Here is a 22,883-nt window from a genome sequence, read left to right as displayed (position 1 = left end):
CATTCCCTTTCCCTTTCTCTCTCTCTCTCTCTGAATTTTAATAGGTCTGATGGCACAGTTGATAGTGAACTGGAGCATACTAACCTTTACCCTTTCACTACAATGGAGAAATTGGGGCCACAAATTGTTTCTTTTTTCCATGGAAACTCTGTCGTGTGTGACGGCTCTGTGACAGCCTTTGAGGGTCCTCAAATGCAAATGCAGACCCATTCCCTGGATCCGTCTCCTCCATGCCGTTTGCACACATCTTAAAACAATAGCATCTCAGTGCTACCAGTTCACCAGTTGCTTGCATTTCGATAACATGCTATCCTGGTTTTTTTTTGAGAGAGAGAGAGCACAGAACAGAAAAAAACCCCACAGAGAATCCACTTTATTTCCTGTCTGTACCCTCTCTGTAGTAATGGTATTGCTTCATGGCGTATGCATTTCATAAACTTATCCGGCTTTAATTTGTCAGGGGTGGCACTGTTCTGGGTCTTAGGTGATTGATATTCTTTTCATCCCTGAGTAAATGGTGTGTTCTAGGACTGGATCCAATCTTTAGGGAATGGCTTTGGGGAAATAAATCATTTGTGATACGCAAACTAGACCAGGGTGCTACCTTTCAGTATATTTGACAAAAAGGGAAGTTATTTTTTGCCCATGATTTGGGACACATTGTTACAGACTTTTGAGTGACATTTCAGAGAATTGAGGTCAACAAGGGACTGGGCCGAGTTTTCTTGTGAATAAATAGCAGCTCTCAGTGGAGCCGAGCCGCTGTCAATAAGGTGATGACTACCTAAGCGAGTTTTTTAATCCTTTACATTAGCACATCAAGTAAATCACCTCTTTGTTTCATATCACTGGTAATGAAAGAGTCCTCTTGTAGGAACTTGTCTCCGATGCTTTTTCAAAGGATGACTGTTGAAAGTTGGAGCCTTTTGCATGGCAATTTTGGGTGGAAATGATGATGACTTGGAAGTGAGTGAGGCAGTGAGGCTGATGGGAGTGTAGATTATTCCAGAGCGCAGCAGTCACCCTGCGGGCCATTTGCAGCATGGCAAACATGGTTAGGCCAACTGGAGAGGACAGGGTATAGGAAGCAGGCCAAACATCCCATAAGGTGATTAGAGTCCACAGCATACCCCCCGCATGTCGGCATGCCACACTCCCTCATACATGCCCACAGTCAGTGGGTGCACTGAGGAGAGACTGAGGCAGTGTATCAGCCCAGAAGTATCAACTGGGTGGTGCATTTCATGTCATTCATTCTGACTCATCATCCCTATACTTTATCACACAACCCATCGAGAACGTTGTCAAGTTACAAATGTGAAGTAACCAAACCAAGGTTTGCTTGATTGCTGCCAGGATTTGATTTTACAGGGGCAATGTTGCTGTTTAACGAGAGCATGGACATCAAGCTATAAAGTCATCCAGTCATCTCAGACAAGTTAATAAATCAATTAATTGAAATAATTGCTCACTCTGACATCTTCTGTAAAATTAGCCTCACATAAAAACATACCCAGTGTACAAGATATCCTTCACTGCAGCAATCTATTGTTACATCTGATCAGGACAATAGAGATAACTGGTTGGCATTTGATGTGTCACATGCGTGATGTGTCTGATCGCTGCGCAACCCAGCAGGGTCTCAAGCAGCGGGGCTGTGTGATGTGCCATCTGTGGAACTTGGGAGACTATGAAGAAATGCATCAACTGTTCAAAATAACAAACACCACAATTCATTATGTGGGATATTGTTTTGCTTCACACATTTTATATTTCAATATTATATATGATGTGTTGCTGGCGTCTGGATGCATTTTTCAACTTGATGATTTTCTTACCCTGATTCACACATCCAAAGGTATTTTTTGGTGACTTCTTGGTGCAGCATGGGGCATTCTCTAAGTGATGCCTTTTTCAACAGCAATAGGACATAAATGTTGAAGCCTGAAAGACGATTGCCTTATTGACATTTCATCATGGCAAAGAGCTTCTGACAAGACTTAGGAGATTATCATATGGTGCTATGCTATATATTATCATATGGTGCTATATGGGTCCTGTCATGTTAAAAGCATGAGTAAGATGCAGTCAGTGCATCTATGACTACACCAGTGCATCTATGACTACACCAGTGCATCTATGACTACACCAGTAAGACCAGTAAGCATGGTATGCATTCATTTAAGACTAGAAATCATGGCTTACATGACTGGAAAAAAATGGTAAATAAGTGGTATTTCAAAAAGATATGACGGGAAAATTGCTTATCAACTAAATATAAACAGATAGAGATGATCTCAGGATAGGTCTTTTGCAGGTTTAAAATAAGTCTGGATGGCCACAAACTTTGAAGCTGATTTGCACCGGATCAAGGCCAGATGTGGACAAGATGTGACCCAGAGTCAGCGACTGTCCTGGAAGTGTGTGATTGTGCTCTGCTGCATGGCATGGGGAAATCTCAAGTGTCTCGCAGGGCAATTTCCTCCTGCTATCTGTAGATTTATTTGAAACAGATGAACATCAGTTGCCATTACACCTTGTGAAATGGACTGGAAGAGTTCTCTTCACCTTAACCCTTCCACTTACCGCCTCAGTATAACATATGGTCTCCTCTTCTCATCTGACAAACTGTCTATGAAGCACAGAACCCACCCCCCCCCCCCCCCCCTCCCCTCTCTCTCTTTCTCTTTCTCTGTCTTTCTCACCAACTCTCTCTTTCTTATCTCACTTTCTCCGGTGTTTTGAGAGAAGAAAAAACAAACATCTGTTATGAGAACCAAACAGTGTATCACTTCACGCTCGGCCTACTACTTTATTGCTTGTGTATGTGTGTTCCACCAGAGCTGTGTGTTTTCTCAACAATCCATCCATCCAGACCTCAAACGCAAAACCGCGCAGCTGGGGCACATCCCCCCGCGGCCTGGGCGGAATATCAGAGGCAGGGGCTGTCCTCCGTGGTGGGTGCCATCTCCGGCATGGGCCCTTTGTTTCTGGCCTTTTTCCATCTGCATTCATCTGACACTGTCTGATCAATCCCGCAGTCTCATTACAGGGTTCTGACAGGCCCTGTCATAGCCCTGCCAGAACACACAGCCAGAGAGAATAAGCGCTGAGTGTCTGCTCAGGGTGACCTTGAGGATAAACATAAATAATCACAAGCACACACGCACACACATGCGCGCACTCTCACCCGTACACACATGCACACGTCCGCTTACAGGCCCATGCAGGCCTAATCACACATACATTCAAGCGCACACACAGACACAGTGAGCATCAGTGGCGCTTTGGTTGGTGCCAGGGATGTGGAGTATTTCCTCTGTTGCTGAAGAGCTTTGTACTTTATTTAACTGCAACCAAAACACTAAAATATCTCCAGTGAGATGTGGCAGCAGAACCTAGTGGCTTTCAGGAGTCATGCTTCAGTAGGCTCACACAGAATTATGATGACCACCTGTTGGTGCTCTTTGAGATCTTGTAAAGTATGTGAAAGCAGAGGGTTCATGAGTTCAAAGCAAGGTTAAGTGCTTTTTCTCAGACAGAAAGGGCTTGTTGCATGTGCCCTTCTATTGTACAGCAGGCATCCTGGCAGGTCTCTCTCTTTTTCTCTTTTCTTTCTCTCTCTCTATCTCTCTGTCTTTCTTTCTATCTCTCTCTTTCTTTTTACCACCATCCCACAAAGACGCTGTTCAGGGCAGACTGCAGATGCGTGCTGTAAGCAGATTTCTCTGGGGAGCCCGGAGTTTGGATGCGTTTATGCACTGTGGAGGAAATGGACTCAACCCAGGGGACCCCCCTGCCCTGAAGCCGAACGCAGTGTTCAGTTGAGCTGCCCACACAAACACACACACACACACACACACACACACACACACACACACACACACACACACACACACACACACACACACACACACAACAGACGAGAGTAATTACTTGAATGCACACCCCACAGCACACACTTTGTAATCACTGAGGGGTCAGGTGTAAGCGGTGACAGGAATGACAAATTAAGAACACCGAATATTTTATGATTGCCTGGTGCCTGGTGTGTGTGTGTGTGTGTGTGTGTGCCTCATGGTGTTTTGGGGTGTGTGGAGGCATGCATGTGTAACCACATGACAGAAAATATAGAATCTAGTGTGAATATATGGGGCACCAAATGTAACAGACTTTATTTTGTGTACAGGGTGCATTCGGTGCTACGACAGGCATTCATTATTAAGACCATTCCTTTTCTTTCAAAATGAGCTTACAAAATGAGTCTACAAAGTGAAAGGAGCATTCAGCCCTTTTGTCTACAAAATGAAGAGTGCAACGGTCAATTCAGCGCAACATGAATCATTTGGTTTGTTTTCTGTGACCGAAGAATGTGCTCTCTTCAAAATTTCACGGACACAATGCTGACACATTTGTGTTTTCTTGTACAAAAGGCTTTACGATGTTACACGGTTATGTAATAAATGAATGCCTGTCGTAGCACAGAATGCGTTCTGTATACGAAATAAGGTCTGTTACACTTGGCACCCCATATAAATATGGCGTATCTGTCTGTGCATATGTCTGTTGCAGCATGTGTTGGTGCATATGGGGCCGTATGTGAGTGAAAGACACAAATAAAGAGAGATATTCACTGCAAGCTTTAATGTATGCATGTGCTGAGTGGAGTGTTTGTGCATCTCTCTCTGTGTGTGTGTGTGTGTGTGTGTGTGTGTGTGTGTGTGGTGTGTGTGTGTGTGTGTGTGTGTGTGTGTGTGTGTGTGTGTGTGGTGTGTGTGTGTGCCTGTTGTCAATCACAGGGTATATCTGTGCATCCAAGGGTCCCTGGGGAATACTTTGTTACTGTCAAATTGAGTCCTGGTGGCTAAAGCAGCAGCCTTGAATGGTAATGTGGAGAAGGGCTGTGTAATTGCCACACAACTACTCGCAGTACAAAAAACTAAAACCTTGCATGTGACCAACACAAAGAAATCTCTCTCTGCTCCATAAGCTTTAGTAAAGATCCAGTCAAAGATGTTGATAATTATGGCAGTACGTGCTCTTGCGGGGTCTTTCACTTGGTTGCTGTCGCTCTACTCCTCTACTACTAAGTCCTGAACCTCATTTCACACGCACGCACGCACGCACACGCACACACACACTCACACACACACACACACACACACACACACACACACACACACAGATTAACTCATATACTCACTGATACAAATATTAGAAATCACAAACATACCCACACCTACATGCATAATGTACATAATAAAGATGCATGTCTTCATATAAGCAGGATAGTGCACTGAGTGCTTCCTTACCTGAGCTCACCAAATGTGTTTCTCTGTAGGTGTCACCCCTGTGAGTGAGAAATATTACCCAGTTCAAAATTGCAAATATCATATTCTATCTCCCCACAGTAACATGAAAAAAGATCATGCTGGTTGTTGTTGACAGCTTGCAATAACCAGCGGATCAGCAGATACAATGTTGTACCGTACCGGTTATGTATGAATATTTCCAATGAAGGAAAACATACAGTTTCACTTAGCCTTGAAATTGCTCTCCCTCTAGCTAGCTAATTAGGCAGCAATGGCTTACTTATTGGGGCCTGACACATCAGCTGTAATATATGGGCTATTTCCCACTGTGCTATGACTGCACTGTTATAAGAAAATGAGCATTTATTGGTCCCATAAGACTTCTGCTGCTATGCATTTATCTGAAGTCTGCTGTATGCCTCCCTACTGTAAATCTCACCAATTGCACATCTGCCGTACGCTCTAGTGCAAGGCAATATCTTCTGGAAGACACATAACCATGTTTCTGCCTGTGGACAAGCTTGTGTGTGTGAGCATGTGGGCATGCGTGTATGTATGCGTATGAGTGCTTGAGGGAGAGTGGGACTGTATGTGTGTGTGTGTGTGTGTGTGTGTGTGTGTGTGTGTGTGTGTGTGTGTGTGTGTGTGTGTGTGTGTGTGTGTGTGTGTGTGTGTGTGTTTGTTTCAACCACAGCACAGTAGCAATCTGTACCAGTGGCCTTTCTGTGTTGTTTCTTTTAATCTGTCAATTCCTGGGTCCAACCATCCAATATGGCCAATCTTCTCAGGAACACAGAGGCCTCGCAAGGTCACGGGAGACTGCCGCAGCATAACAGTGCAGGAAACAGGGGCGGACTGGCGGCCTGTCATGTCTGCCAGGTGTGATGACATGCACCCCCCTCAAAGAGCCACTAGAGGGGGGAGGGAGCGAGCGAGGGAAGGAAGGAAAGGAGGGGGGGAACAGAACTCAATAACACACTGGCATAACATCAACCAGGCTCCCCTGCTGCGTGAGGGTCTGTGCCCAGTCAGTCCACCGGTCAGCAGGCAGGCGTGCGCCTTATGCAGATGAGCTGCTGAACAAGGGCAGGGTCCCTCAAGGTGCTCGCACTGCTCCCGGAGACAGTAATTACACGCCGAAGGGCAGGATGCTGACTTTCACGTCAGTTCAGTTTTGATTAGAACGGTGGACTCACACTAAACACGCATGCATAATCACAGTGGGACTCCTCAAGTTCCTCTGAGTCATGATCCAGTTCCTTCCTTCCCATTGTTTCTCTCTGTCGTTCTCTCTTTCATGGGTTTATTTGTTTCAAAGCCTCTTTATCTCACTGTCTCTTTTCATTTCATCACACAAATGCATGCACAGTTAGCTGATGATGGAGTAAAGCTTACCTTGCACGCTGGAGGATGGACTCCTTAGCAACCAACCATTTAATGGAAGGCAGTGGTTGAAATGGAAATTATGATAGAAAGCAATAAGTGAGCATTGTAACAACCAAACACAAGTTAAATTAAATTAGAAATCCACCTTGAGCAACTGAAACTTAAAGTAATTGATTGTGTGCAGCCTATATATCTGCTGAGGTATTACAGATTACAACCACATGTTAATTCATGTGAAAAAGAATACTATGACACAATGGTTTATGCAGATGAACAGCTGTGAAGAGTTTTATTTAGAAATGTATGTGGGTCCTGGACAAAAGTTATGGGTTTCTGGTTTTGAAAGCCTCCAGGTACTTGACCAATTAGCAGCCATTGTAAGAGTGTTAGAGTCAGAAGGTTTTTCATTTACATTTAAAAGCAGAGACACACCACAATTATAGTAATTGACAGTTACCTACGGAACTGGCAAATGGAGATTAAGTTATACAAGCCCAGCATCCTTTCAGTGCTAAATATATGATATTGGTTGTAACCACCAGAGGCAGAAACCACTGGAGAATAACTACAAGGAGAAAAACACACGCAACTGTGAACACAACATCAACATGCCTGCATACCACACACACACACACACACACACACACACACGCACACTGGCCCTAAATACACAAGAACACAAAAACTCATGACATGAAAGAACAACAGGCCATAATGGTCTGTGCACAGTTCTGCACAGTAGCACATGGAGCTGCAGTCTGGCTTGAAGTCATGCTATCCCCCCTCACCTTTTCAAATATTTATGACCCTGAGATGTGCTCTTAGAACAGTCAGACAACTGTATGTTACCCTAGCTAAGGAAGACATCTTGTGTGTGGTTCAGGCAACACTATGAGGTAGTTTTAGTATCATCTTTAAATTCATTTGTTAGTATATTGTCATGTGAAGGTCAGATAAACACACTTGTCGCACCCACTAGCTGCCCAGGCTATGCACTATGTATTTCTGTTGTTTGGGACAAAACACCCCCGAAAACATGTAAGATAAGCTTTTACAGCAGAACATTGCCAACTAAATTATATCGCCAAAAGTCACCAGTTAGCATGCTGGCAAGCTATAGCAGTGGTGTTTGCAAGGGTTTTACATGCCTTTAAAGCCCGCTAGTTTTAGGCCAAAACTCCACACAGTTACTTTTATAAACACATTTGTATATAGAGCCTGTCAGATCACTTACCTGCAGGAAGTGTAATTTCACTCTGCATCTTCTATTCATTTCTACAGAAAGTTATCATTCCGCCTGTGCTGTGTGCTCACAGGCACTAAAGTTATTTTGGTAGAGTAGCGTGTTTTCTAAGAGATCAAAGGATAATCTGGATGTGTTTTATATAATTAAGAGTGCACATTAAAGAAAATAAACCCGTGTGTTTTCCTTGCGCGGGTCCCACTGGTGCGCTGGGTGCTCCATAATTAATGCTGTGCAAACACGGCCCGCTGTAAAGCACTCAGACAAAGCCACAGAGGATTCCACCTCGTTTCTCAACGCATCCCACGAAACCCTCTAGCTCCACTGCAAACTGGTATAAACCACAGGACTTCCCACTGACTGGGTAATATAGTAAGACTTGAACTGGGAGGGTGGGTGGGGTAATCAATCTTTTGTGTCTCCCTCCCTCATTATCTTTTTTAGTCCGGGCTAAAAATGTAATTGCTCCCCAACATGTTTGTCGTCCCATTAACCTTATGCGGTCTCCCATGAGAGTAAACTGTCTGGCATGGTTGTTAATTTATTAATTCATAAATTATCAATTTAAATCCTCCCGGCTCTGTGTCTGTGCACCGGAGGAAGGACGAGGAGGGTGACAACCCTACCCGGGGCCCAGTGAACCGGCAATGCTCCTGACATAAAACTCCCTCAGTCATGGAAGACATCGCCACAGATCACCCTCTCATTTTTCTACCTCTTCCTGTGTTATGAAAAGCGAATGGCACTGAGGGCAGTTCTACATCAGTGACGAGACGCATATAAGGTCTGAATAACTGGGCCTGTGTTGTGACTGACACCTTTGTATTGACTACAGTTCAAAAGCCTTTACACAAAGAGGGGAGACGTCACTTAAAGCATCGATCTCACCCTGTGCATTCTCACCCAGATCTAACACCTTTGGAAAGTCACAGAAAAAAACCTCTTTTCACATGAATCCATTTAAGGTTATGCCACAAAAAAAATCACAAACCAAGGCCAATCAATGATCAGTGCTCTAAACCCTGGCATTCTGAACCTCGGGGTGTTTTTGGCACTGGATGGAGTAGTGTTCATTTAAAAGCATACCCATAGTGCAATGAAATCTCAATGCAAGCAACAGGCGGCAGCACAACAGTGTCTACTGCAGCACAAAGGAACACACCAGTAGAAATGTCAGCATTCAGTGCCCATGCTGCCCTGATGCTGGATGCTGGGAGTTTCATGTAGTCCTATTGGATGTGAGCCGTCAGGATGCCAGGTGGCTAATTCAATCGACAGGATTCTTGTGGTGTGTTTTTGTAACTGAATCTTTATGATTGACAAGATAGCACACATGATATATACTCCTGCACATGCCAGATACACAGTAGATCACTGTGAATGTTATGTGGGACATGTTTTTAGGCTCATTGTACCACTTACCTCATACTGCTTGACTTTAAGAAAGGAGAATGTTAGAAGTTAAGTACATTATCAGGATGACGGCATGCTTCAAAGATTCTACATGGTTGCATCTACTCAAAAAGTCAGTGTAAATCTCCATTAAATCGTATGCTTATGTGCCCTGAGGGACCAGCTGTTAATGTCCCATAAGCGTTCTTATCTGATACTATGGCTTAATTAAGGATTGCCAATTCCCTCAGGTCTCTGTGTGCAGAGCAGCTCAGCTGAGACAACCAGAGCTACATATCAATGAGAAAATGATAAAAGCCTTATGAATATTTCACCTGCTAGCATCAATCATATATCCGCTCTCCCGAGCTTATTTTACATTGCAGCTGTCATGCAAGGATGGAGATGCAAAATGTGAGTGGCTGGTTCCAGACATTGAGAGATATACATTACATGATGAATGATAAAGCTACAACATAATCTGGATTGTTGTATCGTGTTTAGTTTTTTTTTTTTTTTTTTACACCACTTTAGTTTCTTTATCCCTCTGGATTCTGGCATTGCTGAAGATCCAACTGATTTCACACATGCTTTGAGAGGTCCTTAGAATGAAAGGTTTTGGCAATCTAGAGCTTTTGTGTACCATTAGCATACTGTTGTTGGCAAAGAGGAAATATGTTTCCTTGGTTTGTCCAAAGAGGTTTGAATGTTAAAGACAGAGAGAGACTAGTGGGGTTAGAATGCGATGCTCATGTATAGTGATAAAATCCACTGCATTTTTAAGGAATGATAACAGTGATTGCATGCCTTACTGCCATTTTTCATAGATCTCAAACTGAGTCAAGAATTCAGCAGCAGATAGAAAAGCACCTCACTACACTCTGCCCCACATCATACCTAATGTCATTCATTTATTCACTGGGATGACCCAGGGCTGTATAAATAGACTTGCTTTAAATAAGGAATTTAATCTTAACATTTAGTCTGAGTACAATATGTTTTGGGGTAATAAAGACAATTAAGGTGATTCCACCATATAATGATTGTAGATCTCTTTACATTTGGTCCTAACATTTGTACATTAACAGACTATGCAGCCGCACAGGTTTTGATCACACTTAGTAAAAGTCGTTACCTGCAAATTGATCGCATAGCGTGCACTAAGAGTGACTTTTAAGGAGGCTGGAATAACTTCAACGTGTTAATTCAACGCTCATCCCACACACTGCATTACTGCTTCATTGTTTATTGTTGAAAAGACTCATTTATGCATGCTGGAATACACAGCTGTTTTCCCACCTGAAATAGGCTGGAGTGTTTCTAAGCAACTCGCTGGCACATTCATAGTGTTCTGGTGGTTTCTCCACACAACTCTACAGAAGAGTTTAAGGATGAGTGCCTAGAGGTTCTCATCGCTGATGCCGAGATCATTAATAACCATTAGAAGTCCGGCTGCCACGGTTAGCTGTTGAAAGGCAGTGAAGCGTAACCATACAGTGTTACCCCCCAGGATATCTCTGTGGTCAGCATTTACAGCAACAGATAATTATGAACACTACATATCTCACATTTGTCAAACCATTTATATGCATTAAAGATTCAAGACATCTCATTTAAACAGGAAAAAATCCTGATGGTACAATAACCTTTAATCCTCAATCAGTCCTCTGTAAAGGTGTAGATACCTGTCTCGACTTTCATTTGTTAAATTACATATGGGGACAGAGTAAACTGGGCAATATTTTGTTGTTTTTTGAATCTCTGAAATGTCATGCGTGTGCCTCGCAAATGCTTCGTGATGAAGTGTGTTGTGCAAGCAGTTTTCATGCCAGCATCCAGGCATTGCTTTGGATGTCAGTGGCAATGGACTTCGAGGGGGCATCTTCACCCTGCAGTCCTGCAGGCAGAATTAGCCAAGCGTTTGGTAATTACTTGAAGGGCCATTACTCAATCTCAGTGAGTGCACCTGCAGGCCTCTCACTCAGCTAATAGATCTGCCTTAAACTACTACTCTCTCACTTCACCACCACCCCACAACCACCCCACCCCTCGTTACACCCCCCGACACACACACACAGAAACACACACACACACACACACACACACAACCAGCAACCCCCCCTCCCTGTGATGTTGTGCATTTACGCAAATAGAATCTTCCTCTGAGGCTGCCCTGCCCTTATGCGTTCAGTGTAAATCCGCTTTGGTACTTGGTAATGATCCAGAGTATCTGTGGGATGTCAGATGAAGTCAACAAAGCCCGGCAACTGTCAGCCTCACGCTTGACGCGCCACTGAGGGATGAGTGATGTCCTGTTTGGGTCCTAGAGCTGTCCTGCTTTTTTTTACAGAGACTTCACATGCACTGCAGGCTGACTCTGCCTCACTCAGACATGTGCAGCTGCATTACATGCACTTCAGTGACTACAGATCACTTGCCTAATCCAATTTAATTTGAGGATTTTATAAGTACCCTGAAACTGAGGTAGTACCAGATGTCTATGGCAGTTAAGTATGGAAGAGTATCCATCTTACCTTACCATGAATCTGGTTAGGTATACTTTTTTTTTGAAAAATTATGACACTATTATTACAAATCATTATTGTTTAATTAATGTAGGCCCATATTTATGTTATTTTCTCTATTCATTATTCCTATTATTAATGTCTGTAGCTCAACTGGTAGAAGTAGGTTACTTGAATACTAGTTAAAAGGACGGAACATGTCTGCTGTTGACATCCACAGTTGCTATCTAAAATGTTGTCTCTCGGCAGAAGGCGGGACATGCGAAGTGATCGCAGCTCACAGGTGCTGCAACAAGAACAAGATAGAGGAGCGATCTCAGACGGTGAAGTGTTCCTGTCTCCCCGGAAAAGTGGCAGGGACCACACGCAACAAGCCTTCCTGCGTCGACGGTAAGTGGGACAGCGAGCAGACACTCACACAAATGTGTCATGACAGTCTGAGTAACATTCGGAATAAAGACAACTTTTTTTTTTACCCAGCAAGGGACTTTATTTAATTTTTTTATCATAAGGAAAAAAGAAAAATTGGGATATGTGCAGTATAAAGAGCGCAAAAACAAAAAAGCAGGATGGTGGTAATTCCACAGACGTAATGGCACCTTCTGGCATGAATTCATTAATTTAAAGGTGTGCATGCCACAGTCTGATGTAATGCTTATGTGCCCATTTATATTATACAAAAATGAACAAGAACTAAGTCTCAAAAATTATTACCAGGACAATGGAGTCCTAATGAATTATTCCAGGAGGCATATTAAGGCTATGCATATATTCCAACTACCAAATCTGTGCCGCATTCCATATTATAATTTAAAAGAAATGTGCGGGTTATGCTAATACAATTGATTCCAGATGCAAAAGCAGGCATATAAGGCAACATTAACCTTCGCACACCAGTCACCAGACTGTGGAGATTTGTGAAGCAGTAGGGAAACAAACTGCCTGTTACAGTTTTCTTCTTCTGTCTATTTCCATATTTTGAGCTAAAGTTAGAAAAACTTAATGGAAGGTTTGAACATTATCGTGCATTGCTTGATGTAAGTAGATCAATGTGGCACGCATCCTGAGAACGAGGTAGGAGCTGAGGAGGATTTTTTTTTTTTTAAAGATAGTTTTGAATGGCTGCCGTGCTGGGTCACTTGGCCTACTGCAGTATCTCGTCCCAGAAAAGTCCACATCCCCGGGCCCCATATTATTAATGTTCTGTCATTTTGAGTAACGAGCCGGAGTAGGCGTATACCTCTGGGACAGAGCTACCGTGCCATCCCAACCAAAAACTACCCCACCACCACCGCAAAAAAATCCCCATTGCCTGCAGTTTCCCCACACAGCAGGTGTCTAAAGTAAACACTGCCCACTGAAAGTACCCAACTGTGCAGCCAAGCTTTATCGCAAAAGGGGTATTAACCAGCGCAGGCCCCTACGTGGGATGTAGGAGGGAAGCTTACAACAACAGTATTTATTCAAACAGAACCAACTAGCGTGAGCTAATGTGGCAAAATGAATCCCAGACACTGCCAAATTAAAACAAACATAAAGATTGCACATATGCTAAATATCTTTTGTTTAATTAATCATCAAATGCAACTATTACAAGCAGCAACTGTCCAGTACAGTGTGACTAACGGGTGTCAATCAATACACCACAGAGACCCAACTTGATATGATTTCAAACAATCGACAAAGCATTTTTGTATCACACATATCAAATTGCTTATTATATGAAGGCATGTGGCTTTCAGGGCCTAACACAGGTTTTTTTCTATCTTCCTTCTGAGACACAGGAGCTCAATAAACTGGATTTATGTCAACAGGAGGAATTTTGCCTGAGGCATCACTGTTATTGATTTGTTATAACCTTGGATACATTTAAACATAGAAACTCACCTGACAAGTGAAACAAGGTTTGAAAAACAACATTTACAACTTTCAGTCTGTATCAAACACAACTCTGGACAAATGTCCTGATGTTTTCAAAGATCCCTAATGTGGTACATTGTAATGTATTTTTTAATAGGTTTTATTTTGGCTTTTGGTTTAGAAATGACACATGTTGAAAAAAAAACATCTTGAGATTCTGGTTGTCACTACGTATGTCACAGTGTTACAGGCCTACATCAACATTACACCATAGAATGAAAATTATCCTAAACTCACAGACAAAAATCAGAAAGGACATTTAATAGAACAAATAATAAATAATAAAATGAGTGATGACAACATTATGTTCAGTCTCCATTCTCTCTGATGCTTTGTGGGGAAAAAAAAGTTACTCAAGCAATGAACTGAAAAATACAGGAATATCATGTCATTTTAATCGTCACAATAGCAAAATAATAGTCGCATTTGTATGCACCTGTGACATGAGCCATGGAAGTATTAAAATGCAGTCAGAGTCTCACTCTCACTGACTGAAGTGAATAATGGACTGCATTACGCATAATCACGAGAGCTGTCTCAGTCTGAGCCTGCCTTTATTGCAATCCATTCAGACATAATACAATTTGTAGGGTATAGTAAGAGAAACTGGGTTCTTTTCAGAAAGGTTGATGGGGTCTTTTCTTCTCACAGACTCTGGGAATGAATACCCAGTTATTGTACACTAATGGGGATCTCCAGCTATAAGTGCAGTAATGGGAATGGCTAAAAGGTCCTGCTGCTGGGACAGAAAGACCCCCCCCCCCCCCCTTACGCACGCACACACATACACCTCCAGTATCACAGACTCACTCAAACTAACTTATTTTCCGAAGCATTTTACATGATGAGATTCTGATGAATAGTTTAGCCATCAAGGACAGCATGAAAAGTTGAAATCCCACACAGCATCTGAAACTCACGTCTACACATGACAGCTGCATCTGTCAAACCATCGTTTCACAGGGCCAGACAACTTTGACATGTTGTAGTGAGAGTTCACGGTCTGGAGACTACTCATTTGTACGATGGCCTCTATGCACATCGAAAAACAAATGCAAACTAGGCTGCACTGAACCTAGAGGCTTTCCCTCTAAGGCCCACTCCCAACTTCCTCATGTCTGTGTGATTTAAGCCAAAGATCCTCTTATTTTGACCCCCATTTTCAGGAGGTCTTCAGACTGGTTTTGAAATTTCAAATGAAATGTGAAATGCTAATATTGATTCTACCCTCATTCATTCCACATGGTTGTCTGCCTTCATCACCATGGTTGTTTCCAGACGTACAAGTAATTGTAGGCATACTATCAAAATAAGTGTAACCTTAACTTAGAATGGACTTAAAATAGTTCCCCTTCCACTTGCTCTCATTATCCAAACACTGTAACCCAAAAGGTTGAGGTCTAATAAGCTGAGAGGTCAGGGCTGTCATGTTCTTCTTTAGAATGACAAAATGACCTGTCTTGTTGCCATACAGAGTTACCATCTGACACTCTGAGGTATGAATACGGGTGAGAACCGTTGACAATCTAAAGCTGTAATGTACAACATCATCACATTCGCTGAATTTTAGGATCTGAAAATATGCTTAAGAATATGCTTAACATTCTCTTGAACTTATGGAACTCTTGGTTTCATCAACTTGAAAGAGCGTCTTATCACTGACGATGATGAGACAGAATGATGCTGAAGGTCATTCAGAAGACGTTTTGCTCTCCTCTGTTCTCCCCAGATTTGTTTGCCATCTTCCTATTCACTGCTGTTACACTCACTGACATAAACATGCCACCAGATCAGGTCTTAAAGCCTTCTGTCTCAATAAACAGCATTACGACTTCAGCAACAGTGCTCCTGTGAACATTGTAAGAAATCTAATAAACAGTGTTTTAAAAATAAAAATAAATAAATAAAAACTGTGTTTTCCACAATGAAAATTAATAGTGCTGCACATGAAAATGACAGCAAGTATGACGACGACCTTAATTTTAATCTTAAAGTTTTTCGGATAATATAGAAATCTAGCATCTAATAAATACACAAGATGAGATGGCTCACCCTGTATGCATCTGGCTTTCTGCTATCTTAAACAACCAGACAGTTGGATGTTGCTGCTGTGCTGGGCATGTTGAGACTGTGTCTGTGTCTGTTTGTGGCAGCCTCCATAGTCATTGGGAAGTGGTGGTGTGAGATGGAGCCTTGCTTGGAGGAGGAAGAGTGCAAGACACTCCCAGACAACTCAGGCTGGATGTGTTACTCTGGCAACAAGATCAAAACCACCAGGGTAAGATTCTCTTCTTTTACAAAATATCCTTTATACTGATATTACAAAACATCAGTGTGATCACAAAGACAAGACTAATTAGCTTTGACAAATGCCATGGTTATGTCTAATTGTCTTCTGTCTTTTATTTCCCAGAACACACAGCCTTACACCTCACTGTAGCTACGGAAGCCATATTAAAACCACCGTGAGAATAAGATTCAAGTAAGTTTGGTTTTCCAGGATTGGAAATTCACATACAACTGTAAACATGTGGAGGGGATGTAGTGTTAAGGAAAAGGAACATTCATTTAAAACCATGCTGTTGTTGTTGTTGTTGTTGTTTTAACATCAGTTTCAGTTATGTGAGGTTAATTGCACTGAACAGGGTGAACAGCTTCAGAAGATACAATTATTACATGTCAGAGAAAAGCTGGACATTTTTTTTTCAATTTTTTTTTCTTTCTTAGTTGATTCCTTGGGGTGCTTTTGAGTTAATGCATTTCAGATGAAGTGTGCTCCCTGTAAGTAGCTCAAAGAACATCTTTCTGCCTTTTAGTTAAAAACAGTACCTGCTCTGAAATGCTGCGAGGATTGTGACATTCAATAAAATATGATGCCCTCTTGGTGCCCTCTGCAGATCAGCTGGTGTGAACCCACAAATCAAGTGAGACAGTTTTTTTGGGGGGGGGGGGGGAGAACACGGATTACTCCGACCATAAAGCAGTGGAGAACCTGAAACATGTACACTGCTGAGGAATGAAGAACGCGGACATGTTATCTCCGTCGTTAGTTGTTTTCCTCAGATGTTGCTATGATGGTTGGTTTTGCTGCTACGCCTTTCCTCAGCAGCAACACAACAAACAGCATTGTTGGATTACAAATTCCCCTCTGCTCGACACTCCAGGTCGACTCTGCAAATTGCAGCAACCCCATCTTCAACAACTCGTTGGACTTTATTTTCAGATGTTACTGGTGTGACCCTCTCCCCCTTTCAGGCAGTAATGTTGGCTGCACATGTCTACCCTGCCTAGGGGAAACAAGGACTGATGAACTGTAATACTACAAAGAATTACCCCAAATTGGAAGTTGTCAGATTGGTCGTGTTACTTCTAGTTGTCTCAGCCATCTGTATATACATTACATCATTTACTGTATTGTAAGGAGACGGTAATGGAAAGAGAATGGACATATGGTCACATTTTGTAAAGGGAACGACGGAAATCTTACAGCGTGTTGTATTCATAGTTTATGTGCAAAGTGTATGAAGAAAGCTGATGTTTTACAAAAATAAATACGAACCAAGGCCTTGAAGATAGAATATCTTTTTCATAAAATGTTATTGATTGCCGTTATGAATGCATCTAATACTGCAACTGCCAATTTTCAAAATGTTGCTCACACAAAAAAATGCATCAAGAGTGTTATTAAGTGCTTTCTTATACTCCGCAGTTACAAACTTAGTAGGCGTGAATAGTCCATCAAAGAAAACATCTGAAACATTTTAAAAGCCCCATTACAGAAACCTATTATATGGAATCACGATGTAATGTATCTGTGGACAACAGTGTCTTTCTTCTGAGTTTTCATCGTCATGGCAGCTGGAAAGCCCATATGCATTCCCAGGTAGAAGTGGCACAAACTAAACTGATACAAAACTTTAATATCTTACACTAAAAAACTGTTCAGTTTAGCAACAGTTTCCATCTCTGAATTCCAATTTGACAGTTTGAACCATCTGTTTGAGTGTGAAGCTGTTGTTGTACACCTAGCAGCAGGTTATGTTATAACAAGACACTAGGCTGACAGTTAAATCTCTTCACACATCACAGAAACTCTTGACATTATTTGGCCTGGTATTCATTTCATGCTACTAACAGTTTATAAAGCACTAGGTAAACTCGAACAAGACAATGTTAACCAGACTGCACACATAGCCAAACTCTATGGAAGTTTAGTTCAGCGCACTGCTAGCAGGTCACCAGTGTTCAATGGGGCGAGCTGCTAATGGCTGCTGCCAGTAGCCTATAGGGATTTTACATGGCAGCCATTAAGTGTCCTATTGGTGGGCCAAAATACAGATCCCTGTCCATGGAGAGCCATCTGAAAGACATTTATGTTCACCTACCGTTATGATTTTTATTTGTTCCTGATGACCCACATCTAGGCCACACGTAGGCTAGACGTGAAATCATAATTTTGGCACTTGCAAGTTCAAAGAGGTTTTATTGTACATTGTTCAGATACAATATGTAAGTGGATGTAATAACCTCTCATGAACTCCGTTCAGCATGCCATTCCATAAGGGTTTACATCCAGGTAAATTAAACTTGACAGGAAGTATCATGCACAGACTACCACCATTTTATTGCTTAGTACAGAGGTATACAGAGGTATAGTTTGTAGGAATCTCTTGTTAATTTTTATCTTGAGAAGTGATTTTTGCTTCTCATAATATACAGGCTCCAGTCACATCAACCAAGAAACACTGATACGGCACATCCACTGCTGGTTGGACATCTTGCGTTGTGCAGGATGTAAAATACCATGACATTTGAATAGTTTGCCACAAGTTCACTTTGCAAGCCTGCAGCTGTCTCACAGACTGATCTAAACTTCTGAGAAATACCACGCAGACACAGTTGTCCTAGGGCTGTAATTACCCAGATAGGTTCAGCTGAGTCGAGGAGTAATACAGACATGACAGGCAATGATGGGAGACATGATACCCAATGCAAACACATCACTGGATGTGGGAACATAAACAGTGAAGGGCTTTTTTTTTCTTTTTTTCACGCCCAGGCACCTCTTGCTGTCATTTAAATTCAGTAAAAGTCTTTTTTTTTGTACAGAGAGAGATGGAGGAGGAGAGAAGATACTGAGCTGTAAAATGCAGTGTCTGGCATCCAAAAGAGTAAACACACACACACACGCTCTCTCATTTCTCCCTCTCTCTCTCTAACTCTCTCTGTGTCTCTCACATGCACACATACCCACGCATGTACACAGATACACCAGACACACATTTTAGTCCTTGAAATTCTGGACAGCATGGAAAAACTCTACCCAGAATATAGATTTTTTTTAAATCAGCACAGTGTACAGAGGTTTGCATCTTACCACCGGGCTGAGGTTTTGTTTACAATTGGACCACTCTTTCTCGACGCGAGGCATAAATCAGTTCTCACTAGCTGACACCTCAATAATGCATGCCATGGTAATACTAATAATCCATCAACTGTAAATGAAGTGAATGTATTTGCATAAAATATGAAGCCAATTCTATTTAATACCCCATTTGAAAGATACTTAGTACTGGATAATAGTTATAAATGAATGCATAACCTGAAGAAGCAATTAAGAGGCGGTTCATTGCCAGACAGTTATGAATGCAACTTTTTATGATCTTGAATCGTGAATCTTGAAGGTCTCTATTCAGTCAAGGTACAGAAAGCAAACCACTGAATATCAGCACTTGCACACAAACCTGAACACACATACAAAATTGGCTTTTTAGAAAGTATGCCGTCTAGTCATGTGTGAGGAAAGCCTCGACCCAATAAGTGGGTATAAAATCCCAGACGGTGTGATGGCTCATTTGTTATAGTATTAGGGACACCTGTTTATTACAGGCCCCTTTTACCATCTTGCTGATGAGGCCATTAGGGACGGTCAAGATGCAGCTGGTGAGAAAAATACAACAGGGATCTGTTAAAACATCACAGGAAACAAAACGGCTCATTCCCCTTCACTTCTATCTGAGTGCATCCAAAGCTCCATGATAAATGTGGCCTGTCTCCACCAAACCAACTTTCACTGTACCCATTGCCGTCTGGAACTGTTCCCATATTGGGCTGATGATACTGATAGCCAATTAATGCTGAAACACATTACGTTAAAAGTGATCAGCTTGGAGTTCACATCACAAAGGTTGAGATCATAGAAACACTAAATAGAGCTAGATGGAGCTAGATGGAGACATCTCAATCTCAATCAAATCACGAGGAGGAGACCAACGAGGAGGATTCCCTCAACAAAGTACATCTACTCAATTTCAATAATCTAATCTATGAAACAAATGATGAAACTGATTCAATAACATCTAATTTTCTTAACAACAGCATATGGATGTAATCAGATTTCAAAAGAAAGGGCATCCTCTTGGTCATTTCAGATCCTAATCTTAGCAAATGTTAACACAGGGATACATAGTCTTACTATCACCAGTGGTCTTGGCTATGATGGGAGGATACAGGGGTACGATATCTGGTGCGTACCTCATAACCATGATGCTACACCGGAAAAGATCTGAAAATGATCCCACAAAAAGAAAAAAAAAGAAACGTTTTACCACAGGTTTGTGTTCCATGTCTAGGCCAGGCCTGCCCGTCACAAGCATTCTTTTTATAGCACTTTTTGCCATTTCAAAAGCACACAGAACAAAAAAACGCCTTTGTATTTTTTTTAAAAGACGCCATCAGGTCCAGCTGCCGGACGCTCTGACACAAACAGTCCTGCGTAGACGCACGACACCATTAAATAGCACTGTTTAAGTATTCCTCCGCTCTCCCCTGGGGGACCGCACGTCTCACACCACTGTGTAGTGCCATGACAAACTGCCTGACAGTAATCTGCCCCGACTTCTGTCATGATGCAAGTGAGGCAACACGGGAGCTGAGAGGGACCCAGGGGAAATGCAGCCAACAGTTCTTTTCCTCCCTCTCTCTCTCCCTCTCTCTCTCTCGTTTTCCTTCTCTCCCTCTACAATATGTATCATCTCAACAGGGCAGCATGGGCTGTGGCTCGATGCCTTATGCATGTCCCCCGAGAGCGCTGAGAGTGCCGTTTGCAGCCACACTCCACTCACCTGGGCTCTCTCTAATGACCTCAGTCCATTAGTGGGGTGCATATTGAGTGGGCACAATGCAGTCACCATGGGTGAGGGAGGAACACGTTTCCATCAAGGGCTAAGGTAATTTGGGACCTTATTACCATGAACGAAGGCTGAAGAAAAGTTTCTGCTGCCACTGAATGTGTGCTCATTTCTGGTCATATTTTACTCTAATGTAATGTCATTTTTTCATAGACATTCCACCGGTCTCGGCTGAGTAGGCACTTGCAAAGCTTACCTGTGATGACAGTTTATTTGGACTCTGGAAACCTGGAATTGCATACACTGACAGGCAGACTCTGGTCTGATGACATGTGAAGGTGGTTTTTCTAAGCTTCATTCTTCAATAGGTAGCATTCCCAGTCCTTTCCCCATCAGAATTTCCACGCATTTCCTCGTCCTTTCAATTGTGTGTGTGCCTTAAGATATTCAGAAACGCTAAACCATGCTAAAAGAGTTGTCAGGGAATCTTTAGGAATAAGTCATGCGAAGTCAGCCTGAATTCTTATCCTGTTGCCTGCAGCCAGAACATCAAGACGTTACCCCTCCCCCCCAGAACAGATAGTATCTATGTGTCTGAATAGCATCTGTGTACGTCAGGCAGTGCTTCATTCCGCAAAAATCATTTGTCTTATTTGGTAATAAATTAGGTAGAACAGAATAAGATTGCTCGGCCCACAAAACCAGTATAAAAAAAACCAATAGCAATACCCTTACTGATGTACACACCCAATGGGGGGATAGCCGATCAAGAGACAGTCCTCGGAGTTCAAGGAGAGGACACTGAGAGGTAAGATGACTCAACCATCCAGTCTGGATAATTGCCATTGACAACACATCTTTGCAAACAACTCTTTGCTGGACCTCATCCAGCGAGTCGAGTGATTGCTGCGTTTGCTCTGTTATCTCAGCAAACAGGCCCTGACATCATTACAAAGTCTTAACACATCGCAAGACCAAGGCCTGCCAGAGCTCCCCGCTGGAAGAGGAGGAATTTCAAAGTCAAGGTAATTCTGGGCAAAATGAAGTCTAATTAAATTGACACCAGGTAACTTCAGCGAAAAAAGAGAAATCCTCTGGTTTTCCAACTCCATTATTCATGATGAGGGCCGTGGTGTCATGGCTTGACTTGGAATGATCAGAAGTGATAGAAAATTATCAGAAAAGCTCAGCCTTTGTCTCCAGATTTTCACGGACAGATTTTCTACATCCGTGTGTGTGTGTGTGTGTGTGTGTGTGTGTGTCTGTGTGTGTGTGTGTCTGTGTGTGTGAGAGAGAGAGAGGTTTGTGCGGTGCAGCCTAAACCATTCACTGATACCTCACACATGGACGCGCTGGGCATGAGATGAGCAGCTGTGGTTTTTAGCCTGGAGGTCAGCACCTCTGTCTCTCCTGCTCAAGGTCCCTGGTTCCAACCTGGAGGGCAGACAGGTTACGTTGGGCAGGTTCAGAGAGGAGAGCCACTACTGGTGCTTGCCCTAGCAGCGTAAAGCCTTCCCCAGCCCTATGGGAGCCCCATGCATCTCGTCTGCTGGTGGGTTAGCAAGCAAAGCTGACTGACTTGCTATGCCTGAGAGATCCTGATCCTTTTGATCAAACCACTTAACCAGGTCCATGGCTCAAAAAAATAGCATGTAATTTCTTAGTAAAATGTAATCCATTCAATTGTCACTGAGAAAGTTCAATTTTTTTGTGGAATCCTGATTGTTTTAAGCAGATATGGCTAAATGAAAGCATTGACTGATGCCTTGATTCAGGCACCATATTAGCATAGGTCCTTGGTACAGTTTTACCCACTGGCCCTCTATGACTGCAGCAGCATGCTGCATAGAACCTCCATCATCTCCATCATCATGTTCTAACAGGGCCATTAGACCACATGCACTAACAGCCTCTCAATTAGACCACATGGACTTACAGCCTTGTTATCGGCACGGTATCGATCTCATGAGGAAGA

At 42.5% G+C, this 22,883-nt stretch overlaps 1 protein-coding gene across 3 annotated transcripts in view; it reads left to right on the top strand.

Annotated features, from left to right (window-relative positions):
- The window catches only part of LOC105906743 (chemokine-like protein TAFA-1), a 45,285-nt gene extending 28,555 nt beyond the window's left edge, over positions 1 to 16,730 (top strand). Inside the window, exons 2-6 of one of the 3 annotated variants that reach the window (XR_006152369.1) lie at positions 12,108 to 12,248; positions 15,932 to 16,056; positions 16,192 to 16,260; positions 16,506 to 16,559; positions 16,676 to 16,730. Coding sequence is in view for 2 of the 3 variants with exons in the window: in XM_042707629.1 (XP_042563563.1) it covers positions 12,108 to 12,248; positions 15,932 to 16,056; positions 16,192 to 16,218 (293 nt within the window). In the remaining variant the exon portion in view is untranslated. Of the gene's footprint in view, positions 1 to 12,107; positions 12,249 to 15,931; positions 16,057 to 16,191; positions 16,261 to 16,505 lie in introns of all 3 variants that reach the window. The other 2 variants (XM_042707629.1, XM_012834939.3) reach the window with 2 other exon arrangements.
- The last annotated feature ends 6,153 nt before the right edge of the window (positions 16,731 to 22,883 follow it).

The sequence above is a fragment of the Clupea harengus genome, chromosome 4 (assembly GCF_900700415.2).
Source record: "Clupea harengus chromosome 4, Ch_v2.0.2, whole genome shotgun sequence".
Classification (NCBI taxonomy): Eukaryota; Metazoa; Chordata; class Actinopteri; order Clupeiformes; family Clupeidae; genus Clupea; species Clupea harengus.
This window is presented reverse-complemented; position numbering and strand designations above follow the sequence as displayed.